At 45.3% G+C, this 27,929-nt stretch overlaps 1 protein-coding gene across 1 annotated transcript; it reads right to left on the bottom strand.

Moving 5' to 3' along the window:
- Positions 1 to 3,189: 3,189 nt before the first annotated feature.
- LOC115330126 (endothelin-converting enzyme 1-like) lies at positions 3,190 to 26,496 on the bottom strand. The gene is made up of 11 exons (XM_040222381.3): positions 26,407 to 26,496; positions 26,248 to 26,325; positions 24,981 to 25,093; positions 21,568 to 21,635; positions 18,523 to 18,574; positions 15,542 to 15,606; positions 12,899 to 12,996; positions 8,718 to 8,777; positions 7,014 to 7,121; positions 6,012 to 6,073; positions 3,190 to 3,603 (listed from the first exon to the last, which is right to left on the bottom strand). The coding sequence occupies exons 1-11, from the start codon at positions 26,494 to 26,496 to the stop codon at positions 3,501 to 3,503; spliced, it is 897 nt and encodes a 298-aa protein (XP_040078315.3). The 3' UTR covers positions 3,190 to 3,500.
- Positions 26,497 to 27,929: the final 1,433 nt, after the last annotated feature.

The raw sequence follows: 27,929 nt of genomic DNA, 5'->3' as shown, positions 1-27,929 counted from the left end.
GTAAAATATATATTCAACTTCTTTATATATATTTCTGGTGAATGTTGTTTTGGCGCGGTACATTTCGGAAGGGTTTCCCGGTATTGCGGTTCCCAGCGTTCTCGGTATTTAGGTTCTTTGTGGTTTGAAGCTTTGAGAATGAGCAAATCGAACTATTACAGCAACACTCCAAATAGTGTTCGAAGAACGAGGGGGAGATATAAAGAGGGAAAGTAATGACTCTTGGAATGGACCGACTTTCGGTCATGTCCAATACCGAACCACCTGTGGTCACTGCTATAAATAACCCCAAAATGACGTTTATGTAAAGACACGGGCTTCTTATTATGGCTTAATGTTGGCCTGTATCGGATAGCAAGAAGTTAAAACTCGGGAAATTTGCCTGTTTTACACGAACGTGACGCGGGCGCGTAGCCAGGATTTTATTTCGAAGGGGGGGGGGGGGGGGGGGGGGGCATAGCTCAACGTTATAGATGGAGGAGGGAGCGGAAGAGGTCCCAGCAAAACTAAAGATTTCAAAGAGCCAACCCCTGATGTGACGGCTATGATGGTCCGCTAAGAATAGTCTGGAAGATCTCTCCTTGTACGAGCTCAGCAACTCGTGAGCGCAACAAATTAATCGGGTACGAAATGTCTGAGTATTAAATACCACTGCCACAAACATCCAGGTAATAAATGCATTGGAATGAAATGTGTTTGGTGTGAAGTGTCTGGGATTAACTCCCCTGGAATGATGGATTCTGGTATGAAGTGTGGCAGAGGCAATCCAAAGTGTGAATCATCCTGGCGTGTAATGTCCATGGGATGTTTCATCCCATGGACATTATACATCTCATAGGCGTCTTGGAATGAAACGAATTTGGGCTAATGTGTCTGGGATGAAGTGTCTCGGTATTAAATATGTTGAGAATAAGTGTGTGGATTCCAGTACGGCTGCCTTGATCCGTGCTCAACGTGACGTCACGAGCACGTGGCGGGCCGAGCACCAGGTTTGAAGGATCTAACTGCCGCTCGTGTTTGGGACCGCGCCCGTTCGTTCTCCGCCACCTGTAAGGGACCCTTCGTAAATTTTTTGTAAAAACCTTGCGTTCCTAGAGGGAAAGAAAAAAAAACCTAATTGCTCAAATAAGGTTTTTTTTTTTTTTTTCTGTTGCCCGCTAGCAACGCAACGTTTTTGCGAAATATCTACGAATTAATAATAATAATTGGGGTTGTGGGGATATTTATACAGCGTGTAGTTGGTCAGCCATTAAAGTTGCGACGAGTCACACGCTGTAGATGAGCAATTTAGCCAGTGCAGTACAACCGCTAGCCTGGGGTCTTTAACGTGCACCACGCAGTAGTGATACATGACCGCACGCCGGTACGATGCTCATCCAGATCGAAACGGGCAGGGGTGGGGCTCGAACCCAGGATCCCTGGGTTCTGCAGCGCGAGCTTTCGCTCCACGCGCGTCGAGCTGGGTGTGCGCTTCAGCCCACTCGGCCACCGATCCCCCTGAAATATCTACGAAAGGACTTCAATATCTGGCGGAGAGCGACGAGCCCGATTGGCCTGAAGCATGAGCGGCAGTTAGACATTTTAGACCCCGGCGGATGGTCAAGAAAACATTAATTTCGTGCAAGACTGGTGAAACTATTAGGCGCTGGATAAAATCAGCCATCTTCGTTGAATTTTTACTTTGCGAACACTTTTCGTCCACGCGCTAAACACTGAAAAGCACGGCATAAGATCCGAATCCCATACCTAAGCTCGTCACACACCAGTTTTCTTCCACACGACAGAAGTCTGACTGCTATGGTCACCGCCACCATGGCAACGGATAATCTGCTGAATGGACGCACACGAAAAGCAATAGCTAACATCATTTTTTGAATACCGTCTGCCGACTGCTGTAGTAAATACGGCCGGGATTAGGAAGACCATCTATCACACCGATCGATGGAGGAACCGTCTTCAAAACCCTTCCTTTTTATTATGCTGTAAAGCGAGAATGTCAAAGCAAGTTTAGTAAGTATACCTGGGTTTTAGTTAGTATACCTGGCTATTTTGTTCCAATGCGGCCTCCACGTCATTCTGACTCATTTTGAATTTCGTTGGTGCTTTGCTTGTGAATGATACAAATGAAGGTAAAACCTAACTGCAGTTGTTCATTGGCTTGACATGCTACGGCTAGGCTTGACTCGTTTGCGTTGTAACTTACACGCATCGCACTCGTACAAGTTAGCACAATGTCTGCTTCAAGAATTTTGATCATTTCAAGCACAGCAATGCAAACACGTGATCGTATGTTTAGTGTCGCCCATAGAGTTATTATAATGTGCGCTAGAGGTTCAACTGTCGCTAGTCAGCTGTTTCAGATTGAAGCAGACAGCAACCAGTCTGAAATTGACTCCCAGTAATTCATTTCTATAAAAAAACGTGAGTGCATCTGCTCTCTGCGCTTGATTATAACAGCAAGCGTCACAAATAATGGTACGTATAGATAGCTTGAAACATTTCTCAATCACATAGATGAAGATATTGGTCAGTTATGGCGTTTTTCTGTCACATTCATGGCTTTAAAAACGGTGCAAAAATGACTTCGCACGTGCATTTATGTACACTGTCCGACACAGCTAGCGCGAACACGACATCGACGTTTTTCTGCAGGGGTTTACGTGTTAAAGCAATGAAGAGCGCCTCGAAAATCAGGAGAGACGTCAAGATCTACGTACAAACAGTGGGGCAGCACCTACCTGTGCATGTAGACGATCAAAGTTAATTAAAGTCGAGTAATGAAGGCGATTTGCAATAACATTTGTTTTACTTACTATGATGCTCATATATGGGTGCAAAGGTGTTTTTTTTTTTTTTTTTTTTTTTTGTTCTAGCGTTCACAAATTATATATGCATGCTCGAAACCTTTTAGGCTGGGGAAAAGCCAGAAAACCCTTATCGCCCGATAAATTCCGCACGACAATAAAAAGTGGTTCCTCCTCCTATCTTCACCTTTTTAGTGGTCATTTTAGTGGCATACGAATCTCGCAGAATATTAGTATTAGCGTCATCGAAATGTTGACGTTTGTGAGCAAGTCCTACTGTACTTTTGGACTGTTTTTCTTGGTTAGATTTGCCGCTCGTTTTTACATACTAGCCGTGGAGCGTAGGACTGGACTCGGAATACTGGGAAGTTAAACGACGCTCACTGATCGTAAAAGTACTGTAAACAAAAGTAATTTTTATAATGTTAATAAAGTTAACGACTGTTCGCTACAACCCGTGTAATAAATGTAATTACTGTTATTTTCCGGCGGACAGACAAAAACCACGCACGTTTTTTCCATAGGAATGCACAGGAGCCCCACAAAAGTAGACTGGTCGCTGTCTGCTTCAATTTAAACCGGAAACCCCATAGACGCAAGCACCAGTTGAAACTCTAGAGTACATTATACTAACTCTATGGCGTCGCCTTGATTTATTTTGTTTTCGTGTGCCGCTCGTGCGAGCGCCGACGCATTTCACATCAGCACGGTGCACTTGGTCGTCGGATTCATCGGTGATCCGGGTTGGCAGGAGAAGGCGTCTGCAAACTCCTTGGAATTCATCACCGGCACGTTCACCCTGTGGGGGAAAATAAGAGTGAAAACTTTACCGAAGTCGAAGAACGAATAAAACGAAAAAAGAAAGAAAAAAAATCGTTTTAAGTTTGTATTATAACAAAGTTATTTCAGAAGGGACACCCATTGAGCTGCATTCGTCGAGATCTTAATGACTAACCTATCTTGGTGACAAGAAGCTCAAAGGAGGTCTGTAGGAAAAGCTAGCGGAGAAAGTATAAAAGGAGGTCAAGCAAATGCTTCTGTACAAGCAGGCAGCCTCTCTTCCTTTCCCCCCCCCCCCCCCCACACACACAGGCACACACGCACACACACACACACACACACCCAGTTCACCCCAGTGTTTACGTAATGCGTAACAAAAAAAAAAAGGTTTACCAACACGCACGCACGGCACGAGATGCCTAGCATGTCACTAAGAAGGCAATCGTCCTGAAATGATCGGTATGTGACATCGGTTTGTCAAGGTTTTGCTCCACTACGTTTGCTAAACCTTCTGGGAGTATAGCTCCTCTAAAGAGTGCCTGCCTATTTACTTACACGCCGAGCAAGCGGAGATGAATCGGTCTGTTGTATGCGGAGTTAAGTACCTTGCTGCAACATGTGCGACCGACTGTGTGTACTACGATTTTCACCTTGCCACACTAGGCTACTACACACATGAACGGGGTTTAATTGCCGCGTCATTATGATAGACATGTGCGAGCATTCAAAAATGTTGAACGTCGATTCAACTGACTCAGTATTCGATTCGGCCCTCGAAGCAAACGATTACAGTCCGAAATCTCGATCAATTTTCACAATAGTTCCAAGCGTTGAGTGCGCTTCCCATTTGACACGAGTGCGCTGCGGAAAAGCGACATCCGCAGAGCGGACGTTCTGCGAAAAGCGAGATCCGTACCCTTCGGGGGATAGTTATGAGAAGAAGGGCACTGCTACTTGCCACATGACTAAATAAGAAACATGCTTCATGCTTCTCTCGCCCCACTTGCTTTTCCTGTACCGCCAAAAGACGATTACCGACTTCTGCTCCGTACGAAATTTGGACAAGTCTATGCTAAAAAAAAAAAAAAAAAAAGACAACACGAAATACTATACTTTCAAATTACATCTCAAGTCTTTGAGAAGCACGAAAGTTTCAGAAAAGTGTGACTTCGCAACCGCTGGAACTACTTAATAGCGATATGCACCAATAAATATTTTAATTGATTAGTTAGGAAACAAATAAACCGGTCTCGTTCATATTATATTTTTTTTCTTTTTTTACGAGAAAAACATTGTAATTTCCGGTTAGTTCCAAAAATTCCCAGTGATTGGCCTTCTGCATATCTCTAAAGGCAATGCGGTTTCGCTAACATTTAGTTTTCCTTGAGTGAGTTATAAAAACCAAAATGGTCGAATAATCGCTTCATGCACGAAAATGACGAAGTATTCGAGTACCCAATTAAAGTATTATTATTATTGTTTATTTTTCATCTGCCCAAGTGGTGGGAAAAACAAAAGTTTCAAAATAAAGCTTAACGAGTCGTCCGACAGATAAAAAATTGGTAAGCAAACGGATTGTGCAATAAATAAACACATAAAAACAAAAATACGCGCACAAAAATAATTATTTTTACAATAATAGAAGTAACAGTAGAACTTTAATGCTGTAACCAGAACAACAACAACAAAATTTCAATTGTGTCCGTTAAAAATATTTAAAAATTACGTTAAAGTCTGTAAAAAAATAACAAAAATATCCAACGTAAACGCACTGTGTGGTTCAATGAATCTAATTAAATAAAACTTATGGTGACTGACTGGACAATCGGCTCTGAGCACACACCACGGGTAACTGACTGTTCTGCGCGAATTAAATAAAAAGCATGCGAGTTCGCTTTTCTACAAAATACAGAAAAAGACGATCACAGCAAGCTATATATAAAGTATCACAAGTCGATTAGGTTTGAAAAATAAGATGGTACTCAGGAACAGTGGTATGACTTTCACTTCCTGATATATGATCTCTGTGTACATCGCTTTTTGTGTGTGTGTGTGTGTAACCATATTCCGAGCTTCGTCATTCGTTGGAATCCTACTACCGATCGCTGTGATTAGCTGTCTCCGTGTTCCGCACGAGAGCGAACTCACGGACATTTGTTAAGTTTGTGACGTCCTCGTATTAGCGCCATGCGCGACCAAGAGCGTCGCTGTGGTCGATGTTCGCGATTGGCCAAAACACGTGCTTCCTGTAATATAATCCACGCCCCATCGCTGGTTCCCAGCGAGGCAAATCCAGCCAATCACTGCGAGGCAGATGCAAATCTTGCCAATTTCGGTGAGGCAAATCCTGGTTGTGACATCGGGAAAAAAAAATCAGAAGAGGGCGCCACTGAAATATCTCGGTGCTAACACCCGCTTCGACCTTACCTGTTCTCAAAGAAGTTTCTCATCGAATCGGATTTCTTGTGAGTTGAGTGTTCGCAGTAACTCTGTCCAAGAAAAAAAATGGTTATTAGCACAAACCAAAGTCAATTACATTTAAAACACGGCACATTCCTTATCTTCTGAGCTCAAATTGATTTTTTTTTTTCATTCCGTTCTCTCTCGATCGATGGTTGCAGTTGAAGCAACCTGCTGGCTATGAAAATGAATCGTAAAATTTCTGTCACGTTACAAAGACCTGTTTCTAGAACTGTAATTGTCACTTTCTGTCTAGCGGTGTTCATTTTGAATTTAGACGTTTTTTTAGTGTCTGCATATTTGCTTCTCATTCGGTCACTTTCATTTTTTTTTTTTTCTGATCTGTCTTCTTACTGTTGCTAAGGTATTTTTCTTCATATTGATGCGTGTTGTGTGCACATAACTGATTTATGAAGACTCGTCACGCGCACTGCTCATAATCTGTTTTCCGCACTCGATTTTTTTTTTATTTTTTGTTGTTCTGGATAGATATTTGCCCATGCATGTCGCTTAATAGCAAGCAGAAAAAAGAGTAATATTTTTGACAATAAGAAAAAGGCCGCAGCCCGCAAAAAGGATGCTCCTTCAGTCGACTGGTGACGAACACCAGAACGAAAGGGGGGCAGGGTTAAACTTGTACGAGCGAAAATCTATTCAAGTTGGCCATTTCTTCCCATATACTAGAAAGCCTGTCAGAACGCAAAGAAAAGCGGTCGGGGAAAAGGGATAGGAGAGGTGGAGTAAGAGGATGCCCGAAGCGAAGCGTCCTGGAGGAGATCTCTTAGTGGCGCCACCACAGCACGAGCGGTCAAATTCAAAAACACTTTTTTTTAGGAGAATTATGATGTCGGTTTATACTCTTCTCCTTTTCCTCCGTGCATGGGTTGGCCAACTTATATTATGTAATAGCGGTGACTTCTACACATTGATTTGTCTTATTTTACGAGAAACTTCGAGAGAGCTGCTCACCATAGCGAAATAAACGAAGAAAAGCTGATTCGACGACAACCGATCGCAGCCCTGAAGGCGGTAGTCTTTCTGTAGGTACCTCTTCGTGAACAGCCGATCTTGAAACACCTGAAATAGTGCGCCTTATTTTTGTTTTTACTGACATACAAACATAATTATAGCTCCAGTTCCTCCCAGTTTTGCTTTTATTCTCCTTGCAAAGCTAGAATTTTAAACATTTTGATTGAGAGCCCTAGCTGTTTTTTAATAATAGCTACCGATTAAAGGTTGTTTTCCTTATTCTACTTAAGCGAAAATTGTCTTGTGATGCCGTTTTGTCTATACTCGAATTCACCTCGACAACCGTGTGTAAAACAAAAATATCTGCCCCTCGCGGAACGTCACATTTCTCCCTTAATGTGTTGAGTTAAGATATATGTGAGTGAATCTTAGATTATATCTTCGTTATTTTACCACGACGTACCCATTTAAAACACATACAGTATCGTTTCTTTCTACGAGAACCAAATATTGTAAGAGCTACTTCGAGCACCAGCACGAATAATGCACACAATTTCCTTTTTTTCTTGTTGAGACAATGAGTATAGATATGCGTTATTTTTTACTCTTAACGTGGCTCACTTCCTACGCAACTTCTTATCATTTTATATAGATAGACGTACGTCGAAACACTTGCTTGCGAGAAAAAAAAAAAACGTTGCGAAAGAGGTCCGCGAATGTGCACACACTGGGTTCATCTGGGCTACAGTAGAGGGTTTAGATTTAAGAGGGGAAGCACCTTGAACCGTGAAGAGCATTTGCAATTCAATGGCCGACGCCTCCTGCGCACTTCGAGTACGTCTGAGCATGGGCACGTTGTCGAGTGGCGATGAGGATAACGGGGGGGTTGAAAAGCGGAGTGAGAGAGAACCTCTCGCAGACGTTGAACGCTTTCGTCTCCGGCTCGGAGCTTGTATTGCAAACGCTGCCCGTAAACCACGTGACCTCGATCGAGCTGTTGGAAACACTCTAAAGTCTAGGCACACCACCAAGTGTAACGCACGCATCGCCAAGCGACAATGAGCGGAAGCCTCGGCAGCATTCGGAAAAAAACAAAAAAAAAGGGGGAGGGGGTTTTCAATTTACTTGCGCCGGTGTACGCATAAACTGTTCACCCGGTGTATACGTGCGTCAAGAGTATAGTCTGTGCAAATCGAACGCACCCGTGCACATGACCTCTCTCCTTTCAGCTACCCGGAAATTGTAAATAAACCACGATTCTGGCGGTAATTTATGAGATCGTAATTTATGGGGCCAACAATAAAAATGTTTAGCTCCTGTTTTAATGTCTCGGAGCCCGTAAGACCTAAGCGATTTTTTTTTTTCCGGCGCTACTGTTTCGAGCAAGGGTCATGACGGTTTTTACTTCGATGGGACGTTTTGAACAGTTCCATCGAAAGAGTTCTCACAATGCTTAATCATAATTACGGGTTATTTAAGTAGGTTAGAGAAGAAGGGCGAAAGAAACGAGGCTAGTGATCTGCTTTCAAGATTTGAAATTCAAAAGTAAATAGCAAACATGCACCAAAAAAAAAAAAATACTCGGATTTATTTTTGTGCCAATCGTCTCACGGCGTAACTATTAGTACACTTAAAAGGTAGAGGAAGGTGGCGTAGCTGCGGGAATAAGTACGGTGTCCAGCACTACCAATCACCGGTGATTACCTGATATGCCACTGCGAGGCCAGCATTTGCTTCAATTTCGCCGAGCATCCAAGATTTACGCTGTGAACAGAAACAATACGTTACGTTATCGGCGGCCGAGTGGGCTAAAGCGCACACCCAGCTCGGAGCACGTGGAGCTAAAGCTCGCGCTGCAGAACCCAGAGATCCTGGGCTCGAGCCCCACCCCTGGGCCCGTTTCGATCTGGATGAGCATCGTACCGGCGTGCGGTCGTGTATCACTACTGCGTAGTGCACGGTAAAGACCCCGGACTGGCGGTTGTACTGCACTGGCTAAATTGCTCATGTGCAGCGACTGACTCGTCGCAACTTTAATGGCTGACCAACTACAGGCTGTATAAAGATCCCCATAACCGCCAATTTTTTAATTTTTTTTTACGAGTTCAGAGGCCTAGGCCGTCGAACGTCTCTTCAACCGCTAAGCAGAATTTAATGCACAATTCGCTAGCCAAGCCCCTGCCGGCGACGCCCGTTTTGTGTATATACGATTAGAAATTCTTTCTGGAACAATAAAGGAAACAGGGCAAAAATCAGTCCAGCTGTATGTACGTGTAAAGTACAAAACGTTAAAAACTGAGGGTTTTCTCCCATCAAAATTTGAACAAAATCACTTATAACTCTTAAATAAAATCACGGTTAGTTCTAAGTTTTTGGTATCTGGTTGAGACCTCTAGCGCTACCTTTGGGCGGAGTATGAGCGTTCGGCGATGCGCGTAGTTTATTTTTGAGGAAAAAAAGAAACACCGTAATTATGTTTTGGTGCACCCTGTACTTCGTTACGATACATGTTCTGAGGATGCGCAATAGCTCTCTTCTGCGGAATACCAGAAACCGCGTGTGCGTCCTCAGCCCCGTGACTCGGCAATTTTCGCGTCGAGATAAGCCCTGGAGTGGCGTATAACGAGACAACAAAGGCCATTCCTCCAGTGGCTCTTTATTCCATAGGAGCGTTTCCGACTGCAAGAACATGGGTAAAGACCAGCGTCTGCTTTGCTTCATGCGCCGATACTTTTTTTTTTTTTTTGCTGTCGTTGTGATACAGCAGGGGGAACTCCACTTTTTGAAAGACTCCGTATTTTTAGAAACCTTCGCACATATCGTAATGCAAAAAAAAAGTCACAAACACCGTCAGAAAACATCTCGTCCTTTCCCTCAATGTATATCCGCGTAGCGAGAGAACATACTTTATATTATTAAGATCGCACCACATATACCCTACTTACAATTTTCGTACCGATTTTTCAACAAAGAAAACAAAAAAATATTTTTTCTGTGGCGTCATTTAGCAGAAAATATCGAATGGATGTTTCTTCGACGTCCATACTGTCGAAATACCTCAGTCGACCACATTCACTGGATCAAAAAAAAAAACAACTTTAAACTATGCGTTTTTTTTGTGTTTTTTTTTTTTGCGAATTATAAAGCCCAATATTCTGCGTAGTTGGACCAACGAGCTTGAGTAAACTTAGAGCGGTAAACCAGCGGCCAAAAATGGCACCCCCCCCCCCCCCCCCGGTTGCCGCCATCTTGCCTGTTTGCCACATTAGTGATCACGTGACGTTAAGATGGCTGCGCCCAGAGGTGGGCCAGATCACTGTGAGCAGACGGGTACTCTGGGACTGCGTTCCAATCTCACTCGAATGGGTCCGCTGTTCGCTATGGCTCTTCCGGCGGTTCCGGCGGATCAAGTCACGTGACAAGACAGATACAGCAGTGCTGGACGCGGGTAGGTTTTCAAACGCAACGGGTACGAGACCTTCACCCAGGAGTGAGATAGAAGCTGCGTTCGATTTACCTGCACGTCCTGCACCGGTGTAGAAAAGTGTAGGGCGGTGTACTTCGTAGACTGCCTACACCTTTCTGCACCGGTGAAGGAGGCGCAAGTAAATCGAACGCAGCTTTATCTCACTCCTGGGTGAAGGCCTCGTACCCGTTGCGTTCGAAAACGTACCCGCGTCCAGCATTGCTGCATCTGTCTTGTCACGTGACTTGATCCGCCGGAAAAACTCGGATCCATTCGAGTACGATTGGAAAGCAGCCCCAGAGTGCCCGTCGACTGACCGTGATCTGGCCTACCTCTGGGCGCAGCCATTGTAACGTCACGTGATCACTAATGTGGCAAACAGGCAAGATGGCGGCAACCGGGGGAGGGGGGGGGGGGGTGCCATTTCCGCTGCTGGCAGTGGGTTCCGGTTTGCCGCTCTAAGGTGAGACTCAAGCTCGTCGAGTTGGACGAGTCGGTGCGTGGTCGGTATAAATTTAAAAAAAAAAAAAAGATCAGAAAACGACACAATTACAAGTAGAGAAGACAGTCCAGGTCCTGCATGCAATGTCCAATTATGAGACGAATGATTTGGTAAACCTAGTGTGCCAAGCTTAAAGGAGTCATGAAACAATTTTTAGACTTTCGCTAAATGCTACTTAAAGGGCCCATGAAACGATTTTTGGGTTGGGATAAATCATTTTAGATTGGGATTTTACTAATAGCACATCGTTCAGTGAACCAAAAGAAAAAAAGTAGAAAGTCAAAAGCGTGACTTTCAGTGCGAAAATTTGAAAACAGAGCGGACTATTTCGTACCTCCTCCCCTTCGCAACCTCTCTGCCTTTTCACTGTGATACATCCGCGGTCCCAAAAGCGCGTCATCGGGTCCAAACGCACGTCACACAAAACCGGACCTCACTTATTCCCTTCACCCCTAAGCTGACATTGTGGTGGAAGCTACGCGCTTGCCGGACCAATCAGCCGCCTCCCTTTCATCACCTGACTTCATTCTCTGCAGCCACATTTGCCACGCTCACGTGGCAAGTGTGGCTGGCCCAACGAGCACATAGCTTAAACAGCATTGTCAGCTTCGAAATGAACGGGGTGGGGAAAGCAACTTTTGTCTGAATTTTGAGCGACGGGCTAATCTTCTAGGGGGAGAATGGATGTGTCCGGATTACACAAACGAGGGTGCGAGCAAGAGGGGGCTCCCCCTTTTTGTCTTCTTTAACTGTTTGGTGGAATGCGCGATTTATGAGTTGAGGAGGAAAGCTGAACAGGAAAAAGTTGGAAAAGCGTTTCATGACCCCTTTAAAATCACTCTTTAACGTTAATAACTAAAAAAAAAAAAAAACTTGCCCTAGTTGTTTTTCTTTTTTTCGTTATTACAAAAAATTAAGAAATGTGAGTATCGTTTATCCCCTCAACTCTGAGCCAGAACAAGCGGCCTTGTGGCCTGGTGCCTGGTGCCGCCAAAGTTAATCATAGCCACGCGCTGAGATTGGAAAGCAGACAACGCGTGCTGAGCTCCAGGCATTGGTAGAGTTCAGCTATTCTAATCACCGCAGTGGTTGGACACAAGCCACTCCCCGAGTGTCCGCCGAGGCATTGGTTGTCACGAACCGAAGTCGCGAGTGCTCACGCAGTTCCCGTGTCTGATCCACGAAAGCTCGCGCTGCAGAACCCAGGGATCCTGGGTTCGAGCCCCACCCCTGCCCGTTTCGATCTGGATGAGCATCGTACCGGCGTGCGGTCGTGTATCACTACTGCGTGATGCACGTTAAAGACCCCAGGCTAGCGGCTGTACCGCACTGGCTAAATTTCTCATCTACAGCTGGGAGACTCGTCGCCCCTGTGAGGCAGACCAAGTTCTAGGCTGTATAAACACACACACAACCCAATTTTCCACGAGCCGCGCCCGCGCCCGACTGTGTCAAGTGGATGGTTTCGATCCGACAATCATGCCATCGAGCTTTGCGAAGTCAAGACAAATAAATAGTCCCCTTTAATCCTCGCAATTTCACCGCGACTAAGAAGCTTCTGAATCAATGGCGGTCCGTGCGAGTATACTCGGGCCAGACTAGGACCAGTACGCCTCTGTAAGGCCATGAACATTCCAACCCGATATCGTTTCATGACCGCTTTAATGCAACTGTCTCGGTCTCAATTCGACCTCAGTTTTATCCTCACTACAGTCACCGACAACTTAACAAACGCACAGCGTGGCGCGCCGCGAGCGTATCTTCTTATGGCACCGCAGTCAACCGATAACAATTAACTCCGAAAAACAAATCGCGAAGCGGGAAGCGTAACCGTAAGCCTTAAGCTGCCAGTGACCCCAGACTCACGACAGAAACTAAAACTTTCGATGACCATAATAAATTAAGCGATTGTCCGACCTTTATTCCATACTGTTTCGATAAACAACTTGGGATTTGCTTGAATGCCTCGTTGGAAGCAATAGTCCATAGCCTCTCGTAGGGGTGGTAAAAATTTTCTGGAAGAAAAAACAAACAAAACCCGTCGTCACTTCTGAGTATAAACAAAACAACTGATACGAGACCCAACATACTGCCTGCAAAAATCCCCGCATGCAACACTGCGCTTTGCCTTATGGGACCTCTTTGACCATGTAGAGGAGTTGCGTGGTTTCGATTTCGATTGACGAAGTAGTGCACTTCAGCACTACATGACAATCGAGTCAACGCTCGCTTCCATTGCACCCATTCATCTTCTGAGAGCCCCCGCTGGAACACTGACCTCCAGAGGTCGTAAGGACCTCCCTAGACTTGGCGAGGAGTAGCAGAGGCTCTGAGGATTGGGTGCACGGCAGGCAGCGTCCCGTACATTTCTGGCGTCCTGGCTACAACTCCAGAGTGCAGTTTACTTGCGCAAAAACTCTGGTACGTCGGGAGCTCGAAAGAAAACGTGCCCCAGCATTCTATCCCTCTTGGTAGGCAACACCTACAGTATTATAAAATGAAAGAAAGTGACACATGCGAAAATGCGTGCACTGTATATGACCGTGACGGGATGTCGTGGATTGAGGGTCGCAAATCGAAACCGAAACCATGACCGATGGGCTCGCAGGATGCTTTGCGCGGCACAGAGAGATCATACATACTAACTCTAGAGGAAAAGGTTCGCAATTTTCCCATACATTCTGGCTGCCGCAAGCGGCGGATCATGCAGGCGGACCCTCGGGGTCCCAAACACGGTTACATCATCAGAGCAGTTTCGTGAACTTCAACAATCCACGAACTTACCGGTGGAAAGATATTCGCGTTCCTTTCAAAGCTTTCTTTTTGCATAGCGCGCAGATGTACGGCCTCGCGTTAACGCTAAACTGAACCATATACCCGGCTTCGCCGGTGGGGCGCGGCTGGGCGCGGTTGAGGAATACGAAACTGCGCAACCACCAGATTTCCGGGATTTCGACAGAAGGGAAGTTAATGCAGCGTAATGACTTTATTGCTTTTTATAAGCGTTAGAATAGCTCAGAATTTAGTTTACAACGTTAAATTATCACTGTTTATATTGCTGAGAGTTTTCACTCTTCGCGTTTACCATGGCAACGTTGCTTTCTTTCTCTCGTGTTCTGTCGCTCTCTTTTGCGATCGTTCACTCGGGACCCCGGGTGTCGGCGCACGGGATTTGCCACTCCTCCTCACCCACCTTTACCCCCCTGGCGCGGCACTACGCCGCTATAGTATCACTTCGATGTTGCAAGATGTCGACTTCGCGATATGAAGCGCATTAGGAAAGTTCAACCGGGCTTTAAATTACTTAAATTGCAGACTCACGAGAGACCGAAAATTGCTCTGCGACCCCCACTGATCTCTATGACAAGTTGCTGGATCGCACATTTCCACTTGGTCGCTGCAGCGGAAGTGCGGCCACCGGACGGCCATCTTGCGACACAGAAAGTCGACCTTTTGGAGCGTTGCAGAGGCTGGGCGGCAACGTTATGAAGACGTGTTTTCTGCTCGTTCATCGTTATTAGCAGTGGCTTTTTTTTACATTTCATGTAAACGGCGAGAACGGCCTTTAAGAACACGTGGAAATGTTTACGAAAGTGCAGCACCGCGGGAAAAAGGCGCAACTCGTCGAACGGAAGTCTCGCCGGTCTCGCGGCGTTATCAAAGCTTCCTTGGCACACCAAAGTGCTGCGTCAACTGTCAACCGTGCTATACTGTCAACTTAATTGTTATTCGGAAAAACCGAACATATATGTATACACTTCCAAGCGATCCATTTGCTCACAATCAAACTTCTCGCCGAGATGAATTCAAAGTCCTTATCCGATAAAAAGATTGACGATATGCTGATACATGTTTCATCGCCTTTCGCCCAAATTTGAAAATCCTCAAAGATTTCTCTTTTTATTTTCGTTTTATACCTTCCCATCCCAAAATCTGCGTTTCATCGAGTCCAGGAGAACATGGGCACCTGTCACAATGAACGGCCAAGTTTCCCGAAGGCGACCGCCATACGGACAGATCATGCTCCCTTCAGGCCCTTTCGTTTACGCATCTCCCTGTCTGCCCGATATATGCCCTCCCGTGCGGTGTTGGTATTTCGTAAACCACCGATGTTTTGCAATCTATACACCTGTTTACATGCTTCTTTGTACTTGCTTCTACTAACGTCCTCGAGCTAAGGAAGGTGTCACATAAACTTTAATTTTTAACGTTATGGCTCTTCAGACGGCTGCTGTAAATTTGCTGCGATACTTCTACTTTCCCCAAGAAATCGGAGTTTGTCCGTCCGTGCTGTGTATTAAGTTTGGCAATCAGCCGTGGCCAATCAATCAATCAATCGATCAAATTTAATCATTTATAAACCAATCAAATAAATTATAAACCATTAACGAATATCCTGAAGCAGGTCGCCGGAGTGGTCGGTAGAAGCGCTAATAAATGCGCTGGGTGTTCTTCTTTTTTTCTTTATTTTTTTACAAATATATAGTGCTTGAAAGCTCGCTACGTAGCAAATTCCTTAGAGCTCACTCTCAAGGCAGTGGAGGCCAAAAAAAGTTGTACCTTCAAAAACCGCTTGGAAGAGACAGGCGGCCAGGCGAGGTCCCACCCTGGGGACGTGGAACATCCTGAAGCGCAGCAAGAAACAGTCAGGGGGTTAAATCTGATGTTCGCACGAGCCTCGATTGTTCTGTACAACATGCGCTAGTGCGGGATTGTAGACCTCATACGGTGAGAAACCGAGGAAGAGGAGGAGACAAGAGCGCGCGGGATGTCAGGGTGGCGAGCTCTGATTGGAAGGATTAGTGGGTAGTGGGCTGACTGCCTCTGCCTGTGCTCTCTCTTAGAACGCGTTGGAACGCCCAACGCCAGCGTCTGGCATTCAAACGCGAGACACTCCGCGAGATGCAGATGCCGCTCTTGTTCGCTGTGATTGGAGGGGAGACATTTGGGGAGAGACGAGGGCAGCTAGACTTAACGCCTAACCACCGTAGGTTATCGAGATACGTGGCCGCGTGTTGTATGGAGACAGATTCACCGACCATGGGCATACAACCATGGTGGGGGAAAGGGGGGGAAGGAGATCGCTAAAGATGCGCAGTGGCTCTCCGTCCGTGGACCAACTGAACGAATAACATGGTCTCAAGTCGTCGTTTCTATTGGGGGTATTCACTGGCGGCCATAGCTGTGTGCGCGAGTGCTGAGCTCGTGCTGATGGCGAGCTTCCACGGTTCTTTTGCAACGTGCATTCCGCACCATCAAAAGTGACGGACTTAGTAGCCTATTGATGTGAGCTCGTTCTGAGCATGCGCTCTAAACAGCACCCACAAATATTGTGTCTAGCGAATACTCCCTATAGGCACTTCATGGGCACTTTGCGTATGGTGATGACATCTGACCATTTTGTTACGAACGATTTTTTTTTTCTCCTTCTGGGGCGCGTGAGAGCGCGCTTCTCGGCTCCAGCTCTCTTGGCGTCAAATGTGCTACTACTCCGCCATTTGGTCTCCGGTTGTTTCTTTGTATTTTCTCTGTACGTGCCGTCGGCATCGGGTGCAACGAAGAATGCCATTAGGCCTAAACAGAAGGACATTAAAGGGGAACTCCGCCGATTTTTGAGCTACCTCAACTAACTATATTTTCTGACTCCCAGGCCTTTACCCTTTCTGGAATGCTATTTAATATCGTGAAATTCATAATAGTTATTGCGAAATCGGCAAATGAAAATGATGCAAAAACAGACATTCAAATATACCCGCCCTTTTCAAAGCCGTGACGTCAGTGGAAGTTCAGCTTGCCAGTCGGGCGAGCAGTCTAAAAAATAGAATATGCCAATTATTTGTTCCGTGCTGGAGCGCGGGGACTGGAGCGAGCTTCCAAGGCATTCATTTGACACCATGAAACTGCTTCAAATCAGTTGGGAACAAATTCTGCAGTCCAAAGAGTGAACCCCTGCACTTCCAATGACGTCACTTTTTCATTGTTGCCAGTAGAGACTTTCAGTTTGAAAAACACGGTGAGGACCAAAATTGTAAATTCAATAACTTCGTGAAAAAAAATTATTTTGACCTAATATTTGGGATACTATTTTGGCGATGTTGTTTGGCGAGTTTAGCAAAATTTCAAGCAAATCGGGGGCTGTGAAGAAATCGGCGGAGTACCCCTTTAAGGAACCTTAGTTGTTACTCACATATCTAACATCAGATACCTTGAATTCCGGACGCTTTACGGGCTCACACTGTTTCACGTCGCAACTTGATTTTTATGTCGAATCGTTTTTAACAGGGGGGTTTCAATCATCAAGTTTTCTCGGTAGATCGCCGGGGTTAGCTGTTCAGGTAAATGTAGATAAAGCTTTGAAGTAAATGGTGTATGTCCACGAAAAATTCATCCCAGATAGTTTGCTCAAAAAAAAAAAAAGACAACACATCACGTGGGCCCGTAAAATCACGGGGGTGCTTCTAAGCACCAAATATTTACACGAGCGGCACTTTTTTTTTTTTTTAGGAAAAGAAATAGTTGTCAATTAAGAACAGACGATGCATTTGTATACGGGTGGTTCAAAAATTATCCGCACTCCGATTATTTTAAAGCTTGTATCGGCTGTCTTATCGGCACTTTCAGTATACTGTCGTTGTCTCTCCAGTCACCACTTTGCAGGTTTGAACATGTTAAGCAAGTTCACTTCTGATTGATGTGCGAGGAATAATGGCTACCCGACTTGTAATTTGCACGAAAGAGCAGCGTGCAGTGGTTCGTTTTTGGTAACTTGAGAATGTGCCTGGGGTAGCGATACATTCGGCACAGTATAAAGAAAGTGTTCTTTTGCGAAGAAGTGTGTTGGGATGCACTGGTAAGTTCGAGGAAGGACGCGCAAGTGTCAGCCATAGAAGGGAGCCCAATGCCTGTCCAGGACTAATATTGAGCGTGCACGTGAACTGACCCTGACGGATAGACGAGTGACATTGGATGTTGTGGCAAATAATGTTCCGATCAGCCAAGGTTCGGCCTATGCAATATCCCACGACAGACTTGAGTTTCGAGAAGTTAGTGTGAGACGGGTATCAAACGTTTCTGTGGATAATTTTTCAAACACCTTCGTCTAGGCAACTCCTCGGGGAGGCGTCATCCAGTCTTTACGAACGTGCCTTCAAGGTAGAAAAAAGGTCCCCACTGTCGAGCGTTTTCAAAATCACTCGATATTGACGGAAGTTTGACAGTGAGAGTGACTCCTTCACGTTAAAAGGACAGAAACGTCAACGACAATGTTTGTAAACTGGTACGCTCTATCTGACTATAGTTGCGCGCAGTGCCGTGGAAGCCAAGACCGTGAGATTAAGGAAAGCCGTTTTTATAGGAATGTTCGAGTGACGGGCTCATCCCCAAGGGCGACAAAAGCGGTGTCTGAGATATACAAAAAAGAGGGTACGGGCAAGAGGGACTCTATATCCTGTCCCCTCTTCTCCAGCCACTTAAGTTACGCTTCTCTACCTTTTTTGTAACGTTGCGTGCAACTAGATGAACCGCTGTGTACTGTTTGTTACCTTTCCTTAGTTGAGGTGGGAATCGATCTGTTGAAGAGTCCCTCCGGTATCACTGCACGTAAAAACGAGAAATATCAGCTGCCGGTATTCGCGTTCCCAGCTCGTTGCTCGCCCTCACGCGGCGGAAACGGGAAGCGCTCTAGTGAGGGTCCCCCGGTTCTCCTGCTCAGCGGGCACGGTGGAACTGCTCGCGATCATGGCTCGCGAAATGTCATTTCCGAATGCAAACAACACTCTTGAATGTCCCAATGTTGTGCTGTAGCCGGTATAGGATCGTACCTTACTATTTTGCTAATTCGTATAGAAGTAAACGCAAGCGCTGTGCGTTGGAGTGGCGTGCTCCACTCTGCGCATGCGCGTAGTCGCCATGCTCCAATCTAAGACCGCAATTTTGGGCTCCGCGCACGTACAGTGCAGAATATACGTAACGCCAACGCAAACACGCAGTGCTTGCGCTCGCTCGTATACGCAGTACAAATACTCACTACTCTTTTGCCGGTTTCCAACGCCAACGAAACGTGCTGCAGTGAACAAACGAGCAAGCGGCCTGGCGTTCCTTCCAACTGCAAAGGCTAGAATTGTCAAAATGACGGCACGTAAAAATTAAAGCTAAATGTTCTGAATAGATTAATTTGTTTGTTGTTGGTTGTTGGTTGTTGCTGGTTGTTGTTGGTTGTTGTTGTTGGTTGTTGTTGTTGGTTGTTGCTGGTTGTTGTTGGTTGTTGTTGGTGGTTGTTGTTAGTTGTTGTTGTTAGTTGTTGTTGCTGGTTGTTGTTGTTGCTGGTTGTTGTTGGTTGTAGGTTGTTGTTAGTTGTTGTTGTTAGTTGTTGTTGTTGTTGGTTGTTGTTGTTGGTTGTTGTTGTTGTTGTTGTTGGTTGTTGTTGTTGTTGGTTGTTGTTGTTGTTGCTGTTGGTTGTTGTTGTTGTTGGTTGTTGGTTGTTGGTTGTTGTTGTTGTTGGTTGTTGTTGTTGTTGTTGTTGTTGTTGTTGTTGTTGTTTTTTGGCCCGGGGGGTGGGGGGGGGGGGGCATTTGTTCCGAAGGATTAGCGGTGACTTCGTAACTTTTGCAGATAGTCAAAAGTCCCGACTTAATCGCACCCTATATATGTGTACTTTATCCACAAATAATGCAATATTGCGCAGATTGCTTAGACTAGCTAGAATGTTTTCATTGATTTTAGACTTTTTTTTTAATTTATAACTTGTGAATTAAAATGTGGCAATTGGCACCAATGATGATAATTTGCAGACTTTTGAATGCCATGCTTGCTCACGGGTGTGAAATTGAATCATAAGCAGCAAATTATATTAGAGCTCGAAAAGTTACCTAATAAAATAGCTTAATTGTGTTATTATTACTAATACAAATCGCAGCAATGTAGGCCTTTAATAAACGCCACGATCACAAAAATACGCCATTTAATCATAATACTCCTTCCAGAAAAATCTAATTTTGTTTTCTTTTTAGCACATCAAAAACTCTGACATCGCGTTATCAAGATAGGCAAGCACTCAGACACTGGCTGTAATATAAATTACTTCATTTAAAGCGTTGTTTAAAATTTAAAAAAAAAAAGAAGAAACACAAACACACTTCTTCTGTTTAGTTCGGATTCCGTCTTTAGATTTTTTTGGTAAGAACAGTGCTTCAATTTATACGTTTTGGGGACATATCCTGAACTCATCATTCGCGGCAATATTTTGTAAAATTTCGATTGATTCTGTCATTCTAGTACTGAGAAGAATGTTAAAAGCAATTAACTATCTAAATGCCCCCAAACCCATTAAATGGCCCGCAGTTCATTATTTCACACGACAATTATCTGAGCGAGAAAAGGCAGCAAGAACACACACATACCAGCATTGATTTTTTCAACAAATACAGTATTCCATGTTACCTCTAAGGTGTATGAAAGACCTGGTTTTTAAAGAGACACTAAACTCCCGATAATATTTTGAAGTGCCTGTATTGGACGCGTATGTCACAAAATAGTTTCTGCAAACAACTTTTTAAGCTCAATAAGTACTCTGTGAAACACGTCTTAGGTATGAAAGAATTCGAAATTAACAACTATACCCAGAAATTCCAATTCAAGATAGAGGGTAGTTTCGGCTTCGTTCCAGAATTAAAACGTGCCTCTTGGCGTAAATATTGCGCTAAACACCGTTTTTTGTTTTCAGGATAAAAAGGCGACCTGCGCTCGTAACACCCTAGCTTCCTCGTATTAGCGGGAATAATTTGTGTCGCTCAGTGAAGCCAGCACACTAGACGGGCTCAGCAACGCATCTCCAACCCCCACTATAACCGCCATTTTGTAAAACGAGTGGCGCCACCTATTGCGAAGCAAAAGTCGCGAATAGTCGTCTCCCTTGCACTTGAAGGGGTATTCACACGGGTGATGTGCTTGACGTTAGCGATCGGCGAACCCAGCTGGACTCCCTTCCCGGCACCGACGTTCACACGGAAGCCGAAAATCCGAGAGGGATTTCAGTTGTAACCGACAAAATGAAATCGTACATGAAACGACGGTACGTGATTATGACAGCAACGCGAATAGATACCAAAAACGACAAACTGCTTCCTACTTTAAAAAAAAGGGGTTTTTAGAAGGGTGGATGCTACATAGAAGCGTGGAATTCAAAACTAGTTTTATGAGGAACTGCTTGAGGGCGGCGTTGATGAATATTGAAGATTCCTTTGGATGCCTCGGAACAACGCTGCCTCGAACGGCATGCGCAAGCCACAACAAGTTACACGATACCTATGCTACTGCCAGGATCCCGCTGAGCAGGATCTGTAATGTTGCCAGACCAGCGAACGAAATACCGCCAATTGCAGAGAGCCCCCGTCAATGCGGGGACTATTTGCTCAGCCCGGGTTAAAGCTCTCCCATCCTTCGGGGATGCCCACATCAGCGCTCCTCCGCACCAAGGTCTGACGTTGTTGCCAAGTGATGCGCATCGTGGAAAGCGAAGGGAGTGATTTCTCCCCGTGTGAATACCCCTTAATGCGTAAAGAGGAAATGTACCGAAAAATACAACTTACACACTGCGTTTTTCTGGGCACTGAAATGGCAGGATGTGTCAAACACTGAGTACCTGCGCCTGGTGTTTCTAAAAAATGAAGGAAGAAAACATACATTTATTATTAACCGGGGGAGAGAGGAGTAGAGGGGGCCAAGATTGATAGGGCATGAACAGGTTTATCTGAATGACTAGTGCATCATGCAAAAGTTTAAAGCACATCGTTTTTAGCAACATGATCACATTTTAGGAGTAACAACTTGTTCCCTAATCAGCATAAATTCCGTAACACCCTATCTTGTGTTACTTAACTACTCGAACTGACGTACAATCTTCATAATAACATGCACGCTTTGAAACAAACTGATGCATTATTAATAGACTTTTCAAAAGCTTTTTACCGTGTTCCTCCCATACCAGATTAATGTCCAAACTTTCCCATCTGAACGTGAATAACAGTGTCTCCTGGATTAGGACTTTTTTGTCGAATTGCACCCAATCAGCCACCGTTGATAATACCACTTCCTCTTCATTGGATGTCATCTCTGGCGTGCCTCATAGTTCCGTTTTTTGCCCTCTTCCTTCTCTAGTTTATGTAAACGACACACTGATTCTTCTTTACTTTCCTCCGTAAGACTGTACGCTGACAACATTGTGCTCTATAGCAAAGTTTCTTCCATTAACGATTGTAGAATCTTACAAGAGGATCTAGAAAAGCTAACCACTTGGTGTGACCCTTGGCTCATGACGACTAACCATTTATTTATTTTCCAGATAAAAAAATAAAGTCTGTTTTTCAAATACTATTTCATGTCGCGAGCTCAAACGGGTGACCAGATTTTTATACTTAGGAGTGTACCTCGCTGAAGATGTATCATGAAAGTGTCACGTTAACTATATCTGTTCTAAAGCTAACAAAACATTAGGATTTCTAAGGAACCATCTCTACCTCACCGACTCACAACATGTCAAGCGTTTAGCCTTTACCACTTTAGTACGGACTAAGTATAAAATACGCATCTATCACATGGAACCATTATGAAATATACCTCATTAAGCAACTCGAGGCTGTCCAGATTCGTGCAGCCCGTTTTATTACTCGCGATTATTCCCGGAATATAGCCTTTCTTTTTTAAAAGAGTTCGCATCTCTTCAAATGCTCGACACTCGCAGAAACATTGACGGGCTCTCTTTCATCCACAAACTGCACTATAATCCATGGTCACCATGAACATTCATTTCCCCGGCCAATCGTATTCCCTCTCGCCTAGATCATCCTTGTAATGTTGAAGCCATCTTTTCCAAAAGTAACGCCAACAAATACTCAGCTCTCTCACTGTGCATTTCTGATTTGAACAGTCTGCCCTCTAGCTTGGTGATAACAAGTAACTACAACTATTTCACGCAGGGCGTTGTTTAGGCGCTTTTTTCTTTGGGTCCTAATTCGGTTTTTCTCTAAATTGAATTATTAAACGTGCGATTTTGATGCCTCCTCTAGAGGCCTTTAAGGGAAAATGAAATAAAATTAATGAAAAAAGAGAGCAGTCGAGATTTCATTCATTTTGACTAAAAGCGAGAGTGGGGCACTTTACAAAAGGATAAGTAAAAAGGCGAAATCGGTATTTTTTTAAGCATCTGTTGCCCTATGGAGCACACACTTGCATCGAGGGTCCTTCAGATTAATTTCGCAAAGCTGTTCTTTTTGGCAAACGACAAGTATACCCGCGCCCACAGCTCGCGCTAACGACCGCTCGTAAACCCACCAATGACGACATGTCGGAGCCAAGTGTAAATTAAATTGCTACCTCCTTTACGCGCTTAAAGTTTAAAGAATGGCCCCGCATATACGCTTTTCTACACTGTGTGCGGACACGCAATGTTATACGAAGAGAAACTTTAGCAAAGAAAGGGAGGTGAGAACGCGCGGGTACGTCAGAGAGCCAAGCTCTGGTTGGAAAAGATTGATGGGTTGACGCAGAGGATCGCTGTCTTTGTCTCTGCCCGAACAAGAGCGCCGTCTGCTCGTCGTGCAGGGTCTGGCATTCGGTGTATGAAGTTTCCGAGTTTGGAGCTACGAAGTCTTCGTGCGAAAGGGAAATTAGGTTTACCCTGAAGTATAATCTTGTGGGACGTAATATACTTAATCTCACAGTCAAAACTTTCTTTTTGAAACATTTCTTCTTCTTTTTTTGCAGATTACAGTGATTGACTTTCGGTATGCTTCGCAGGGAAATCGACGAAGTAATGTTGCTGTTTCTTCTTTTTTTAAGAATAATAAGTTGTTCACACCGTGATCGAAGCACGTATTTTAGCGCACTCTTGGAATGTTCTGGGCGCGTGAGTCGTGTCAACAGGCCATTTTTGGAAATCTCTGCTTCGAGTTGTTTTGTTATGAAAATAGGTGAGCACGTGCTCGAGTGAGCGCGGGCACTCCCTCGACCCAGCTATCCCGCTGGCTTCATTTGAGGTGCACTCGTACATAGACCGGGCTGCCCCAAAGTCCCTCTTCTGTCTATATTGTAGCTCATCTTTTTTGCGCCCAAGTGCGTTTCATAATCCCTTTCACTCTAGGTTCTACCGCAGCAGACGCTATACAACCCGAGGATGCCAATCACAGCTGATGCGGATTGTAGAGCGTCTGATGCTACCGTAGCAGACCATATACAACCCAAGGATGCCAATCACAGCTGATGCGGATTGTAGAGTGCCTGATGCTACCGCACAGACGCTATACAATCCGAAGATGCCAATCTTTGTCCGTTTGCTGTCATCACCGGTTAAACCAATCGTCCACGAAAGGAAGAGCTCGAACAACTCGCATTCGCTGTGCTCGATTGGTTTTGTCGGTTATACCAAAAAACACAGAGATTTCGAGAGCCGCCGTTACATGGCAGCTTGAGACGCTGCTTGACTGGCCTCCATCGAATCGTGGCGCCGCCTGCGGTCGAACTTGGTGCGAAATGGACTGTACGGCGAACAAGCGTTCTAAAATGCGTCTTTGGTGCATCGGAACGCAAAGAGGGGCACGCCAATCAAACGGCAACACAGAGCGAGCGTAAGGAACGCACGATGACGAGGCAGCCAAGCTCGCTCCGTCATTGGCTGAGCTAGGTCAAGGCGGGAAAACAAAGGCACGAGGTGCGCAGAAAGCGGACGAACTTGCACACCGTATACACCAACACAGTGTTTGCAAACAAGCCTGCTTTGCCCACTCCAGGTGTGGGCAGTGCGCCTGCGCAGACACCGAATTCGAGAAGAGTGAAGCGTTTGCGCATACGGCAGTACCGATAGCAACGCCACCTCACGTTAGTGAGTCGAGTTGGTCTATATTGGACGCTTGTTTACTTTCCTCTCGTGATTCCTCGAACCCCGTTTTCTCGCCAGGTGGCGCCAGTTATTTGTGAAAACAATGGATTCGAAAACAGCATTCCCAACCTCTCTCCCGGAAGTAGCGTCCGCATGGGCTCCATCCATCCCGCTGCGACGAATTTGCTAATACCGAGGAAATAGTCGAGGGACTTGTTTTTCCACGGGACAGCAGAATTCACCTAGAGAGGAAAGACAAAAATTAAATATACAACAGGTTCAGTAACTTGTATTTGAAGACGAAGGTATTGCGATAACACGAGCACACACTCATAAGCAGTTGCACAGTTCAAACAATAATTAATAAAAAAAAAAAGATGTCCGGTAATACAATTTGCGGTATTTTTTTTTTTTCTTAAAGGGACGGTGCAACGATATTCAATTGGAATGGTTTTTGCTTTACGCGAGCTTACTGCCACTAGTGGGACCCAACAACACTCACACCTACGATGGGTCAGGTGAACAAAGATCGCACTACATTGTGAATGGTGGTGGTGTTGTTTTTTGTGTGTGTGTCTGTGCGGTGTACCCTTTGTTCAGCTGGACCATCGTAAGAAATGCTCGCGCCATACGCCAGATTGAGCCGCCGTTGTCGAGCTTCTCTTGTCTTACCGAGGTGCCGCGCCACTGAAGCGGGCGTTGACGACTTTCCACAAAGGCCAATGCTGTAGACAAGGACACTGTTGCACTTAAAGGGGCAATAACCTTTCCTGCTGTGGCAAAGATGAAGTGAGGCGAACGGAATAAGGAGACAACAAAAACTGAAGGTCGGTTATGACGGCGCCCGTGCACAGCCGCTGCAATGCGTCCGTACGCGCAAAGTACAAACATTGTTGCACCGCCCCCCTTAATGACCACGCGTCTACAATCTTTCGGAAATCCCAAAAATAAAATAACTGTTATCAAATACAAATAATACGGCCGTAAAAAAAAAAAAAAAAGGTTTTTGTTTTAAAATGAAGCAACTAAATCCCAGCTCCAAGCATTACCTCCGGCGGTTCGAATGACGAGGAAAGCAAAAGACAGACAGCGCAATGCCGGATGCAATTATGGAGTTTGAATGTGAAGGTGGCCGACCTTCACTCCGGAGCGAGATCGAGGAACAGGGCCGCAATAAGGCGCAGGGGCGGCCAGGACTCCGCGGGCCCATTAGATTGGAGATGTGAACGCTTCACTAGGCGTCGTAACGCCGCGCCGCCAAATAGCCGCTGAAGGGGCTGCCAAGTTGGATCGCCCCCCTCCCCCCCCCCCCCCCCCGTGCTCTCCTCTTCTCCTCTCCCTTAGGTTCTCATGTTACGTAAGGGCTACTACCTAAAAAAGTGTCCTGGAGGATTACCTGATTCGCGAACTCCTCCACGGCCCCTTTGGTTGAAAACTGCGGCGCGAAGAAGGAGAACACCCCGACGTTCTGGGCCTGGGGAAATGGTGGGCGATCGTGGAGTGTGCAGTTCGCGCCTGCTGGTGCCCTTGAGCGCGTATACCGCCGCGTACTCACGTTCAACCTGACGTTGTTTTTGGTCCAGGGATCGAGGCCCTTCATCGTCTCGGATTTCTCGATGAAGGTTTCTCGAATCTCCTCCGCCATCACGTCCGCCTGCAAACATCGGAAACGACCAAACCGCCCACTCCCTTCGCGTTTTTTTTTTTTTTTTTTTTTTTTTTTTTATAGATGTATTTAGACGTAAACCCAATTTCAGCATCACCAGACCTTACTCTTCCCGGCACGTACTCATTATCAATAGATACAAAATAGCTGTTGAGAAAATGGGCAAATGAAGGTTATGCCAAAACCAGCATTCAAATTTTCTCGCACTTTCCAGTGGAGTGACCTAACATGTTGTGTGACAAGAAAGCCGAGTAGGCAATCTATAAGAACACACTATGTGGGGAGTTTTTTTCTCTTCCACTTGGCTGGCAAGTGCTTCCACAGTATTCATTGCAAACCATTAAACTTCTTTGTGACCCGTCGGGAACCAGCTTTACTGTCCCCATTAGCCCCCATATTACGGCATTTGACGTCACGTTTTCAGAGTGGCCGCTAGAGCCTCCCAGCCTCTTCGAGCGATTTTGAAAAAAGCTAATTTTGCGGGAAGAAACAACAAAAACATTACTGTAACACGTAATTTAGGTTACTATTTCGAACCTGTCAAATTATGTGTTGAACATTACGGCCGCGTTCAGAGATACCCTGACTACGTCTACAGATTCGAAACTAACGCTTTTAAAGGGATACTGAACCGAAATTTGAATTTCGCAAAATAAGGCCGCAGAAGCGTTGAACGGGACGCTGCGAACTCCAAAACACCGCTGATACATCGATATCGCAAACGGATGGCCGTACTTTTGGAAAAGAAGGGCACGATCAAGGCGAGGTCTATGACGTTATTGTTCTCCTGGAAAACTTTGAGAATGAGGGGAAACTGCATCGAATTCTCTCCTCCTCGCTTCGGTTCACCAACTCGACAAGACGATGCGAGGAGGAGAGGGAATGAGAATCGTGACGTGCCTTGTCTCGTCGGCCTCGTCGGTCGTGTTCAATCGCGCACTCATTTTCCAAAAATGCGGCGATCCGTTAGAGATATCGCTGTATAAGTAATGTTCTCGGGTTTTGCAGCGTCCCGTCTATCCGTCCAGCCTTGTTTTCTGAGCTCGAAATTTCGGTTCATTAAACTTTTAGGGCACTTTAGACGGCCCGCAAAAACCTGTTTCTCAACGTATCGTGCTGCCGTTCACTACAGAGGTGCAGGCTTGTGATGGAAGTTTACAGCAAACAATAAGAAAATAAACTTACCTTCCTAAAAAATAAAGAAAATAAAAATGCTTTTAAAGGCAGTTTACACCGCCACTTTGCAGAGCATGCACGCCTAGAGATACGTGCTGCCTACAGACGACGTATGCTGCGTCAGGGTTTCCTTAAAACTCTTTTGTGCGTTTTGTGCCACCCTCTAAACCAATGAAACACAATGAATGCACCGTGACCCTGTCCTTTTTTGTGCGTAATTGGTTTGGCAGGCGATA

Source organism: Ixodes scapularis, unplaced genomic scaffold (assembly GCF_016920785.2).
Source record: "Ixodes scapularis isolate PalLabHiFi unplaced genomic scaffold, ASM1692078v2 PGA_scaffold3__209_contigs__length_174095766, whole genome shotgun sequence".
Classification (NCBI taxonomy): domain Eukaryota; kingdom Metazoa; phylum Arthropoda; class Arachnida; order Ixodida; family Ixodidae; genus Ixodes; species Ixodes scapularis.
This window is presented reverse-complemented; position numbering and strand designations above follow the sequence as displayed.

What these genes read in the sequence shown, in the direction of transcription:
- LOC115330126 (XM_040222381.3), bottom strand. Translation starts at nt 26,496, where the DNA reads ATGGCGGAGGAGATTCGAGAAACCTTCATCGAGAAATCCGAGACGATG. An exon ending in TGGAGGAGTTCGCGAATCAG is followed by an intron (nt 25,094 to 26,247) that starts GTAATCCTCCAG and finishes TTTCCTCTCTAG; the next exon opens with GTGAATTCTGCTGTCCCGTG. An exon ending in CTTCCAAGCGGTTTTTGAAG is followed by an intron (nt 12,997 to 15,541) that starts GTACAACTTTTT and finishes TTTTTCTTCCAG; the next exon opens with AAAATTTTTACCACCCCTAC.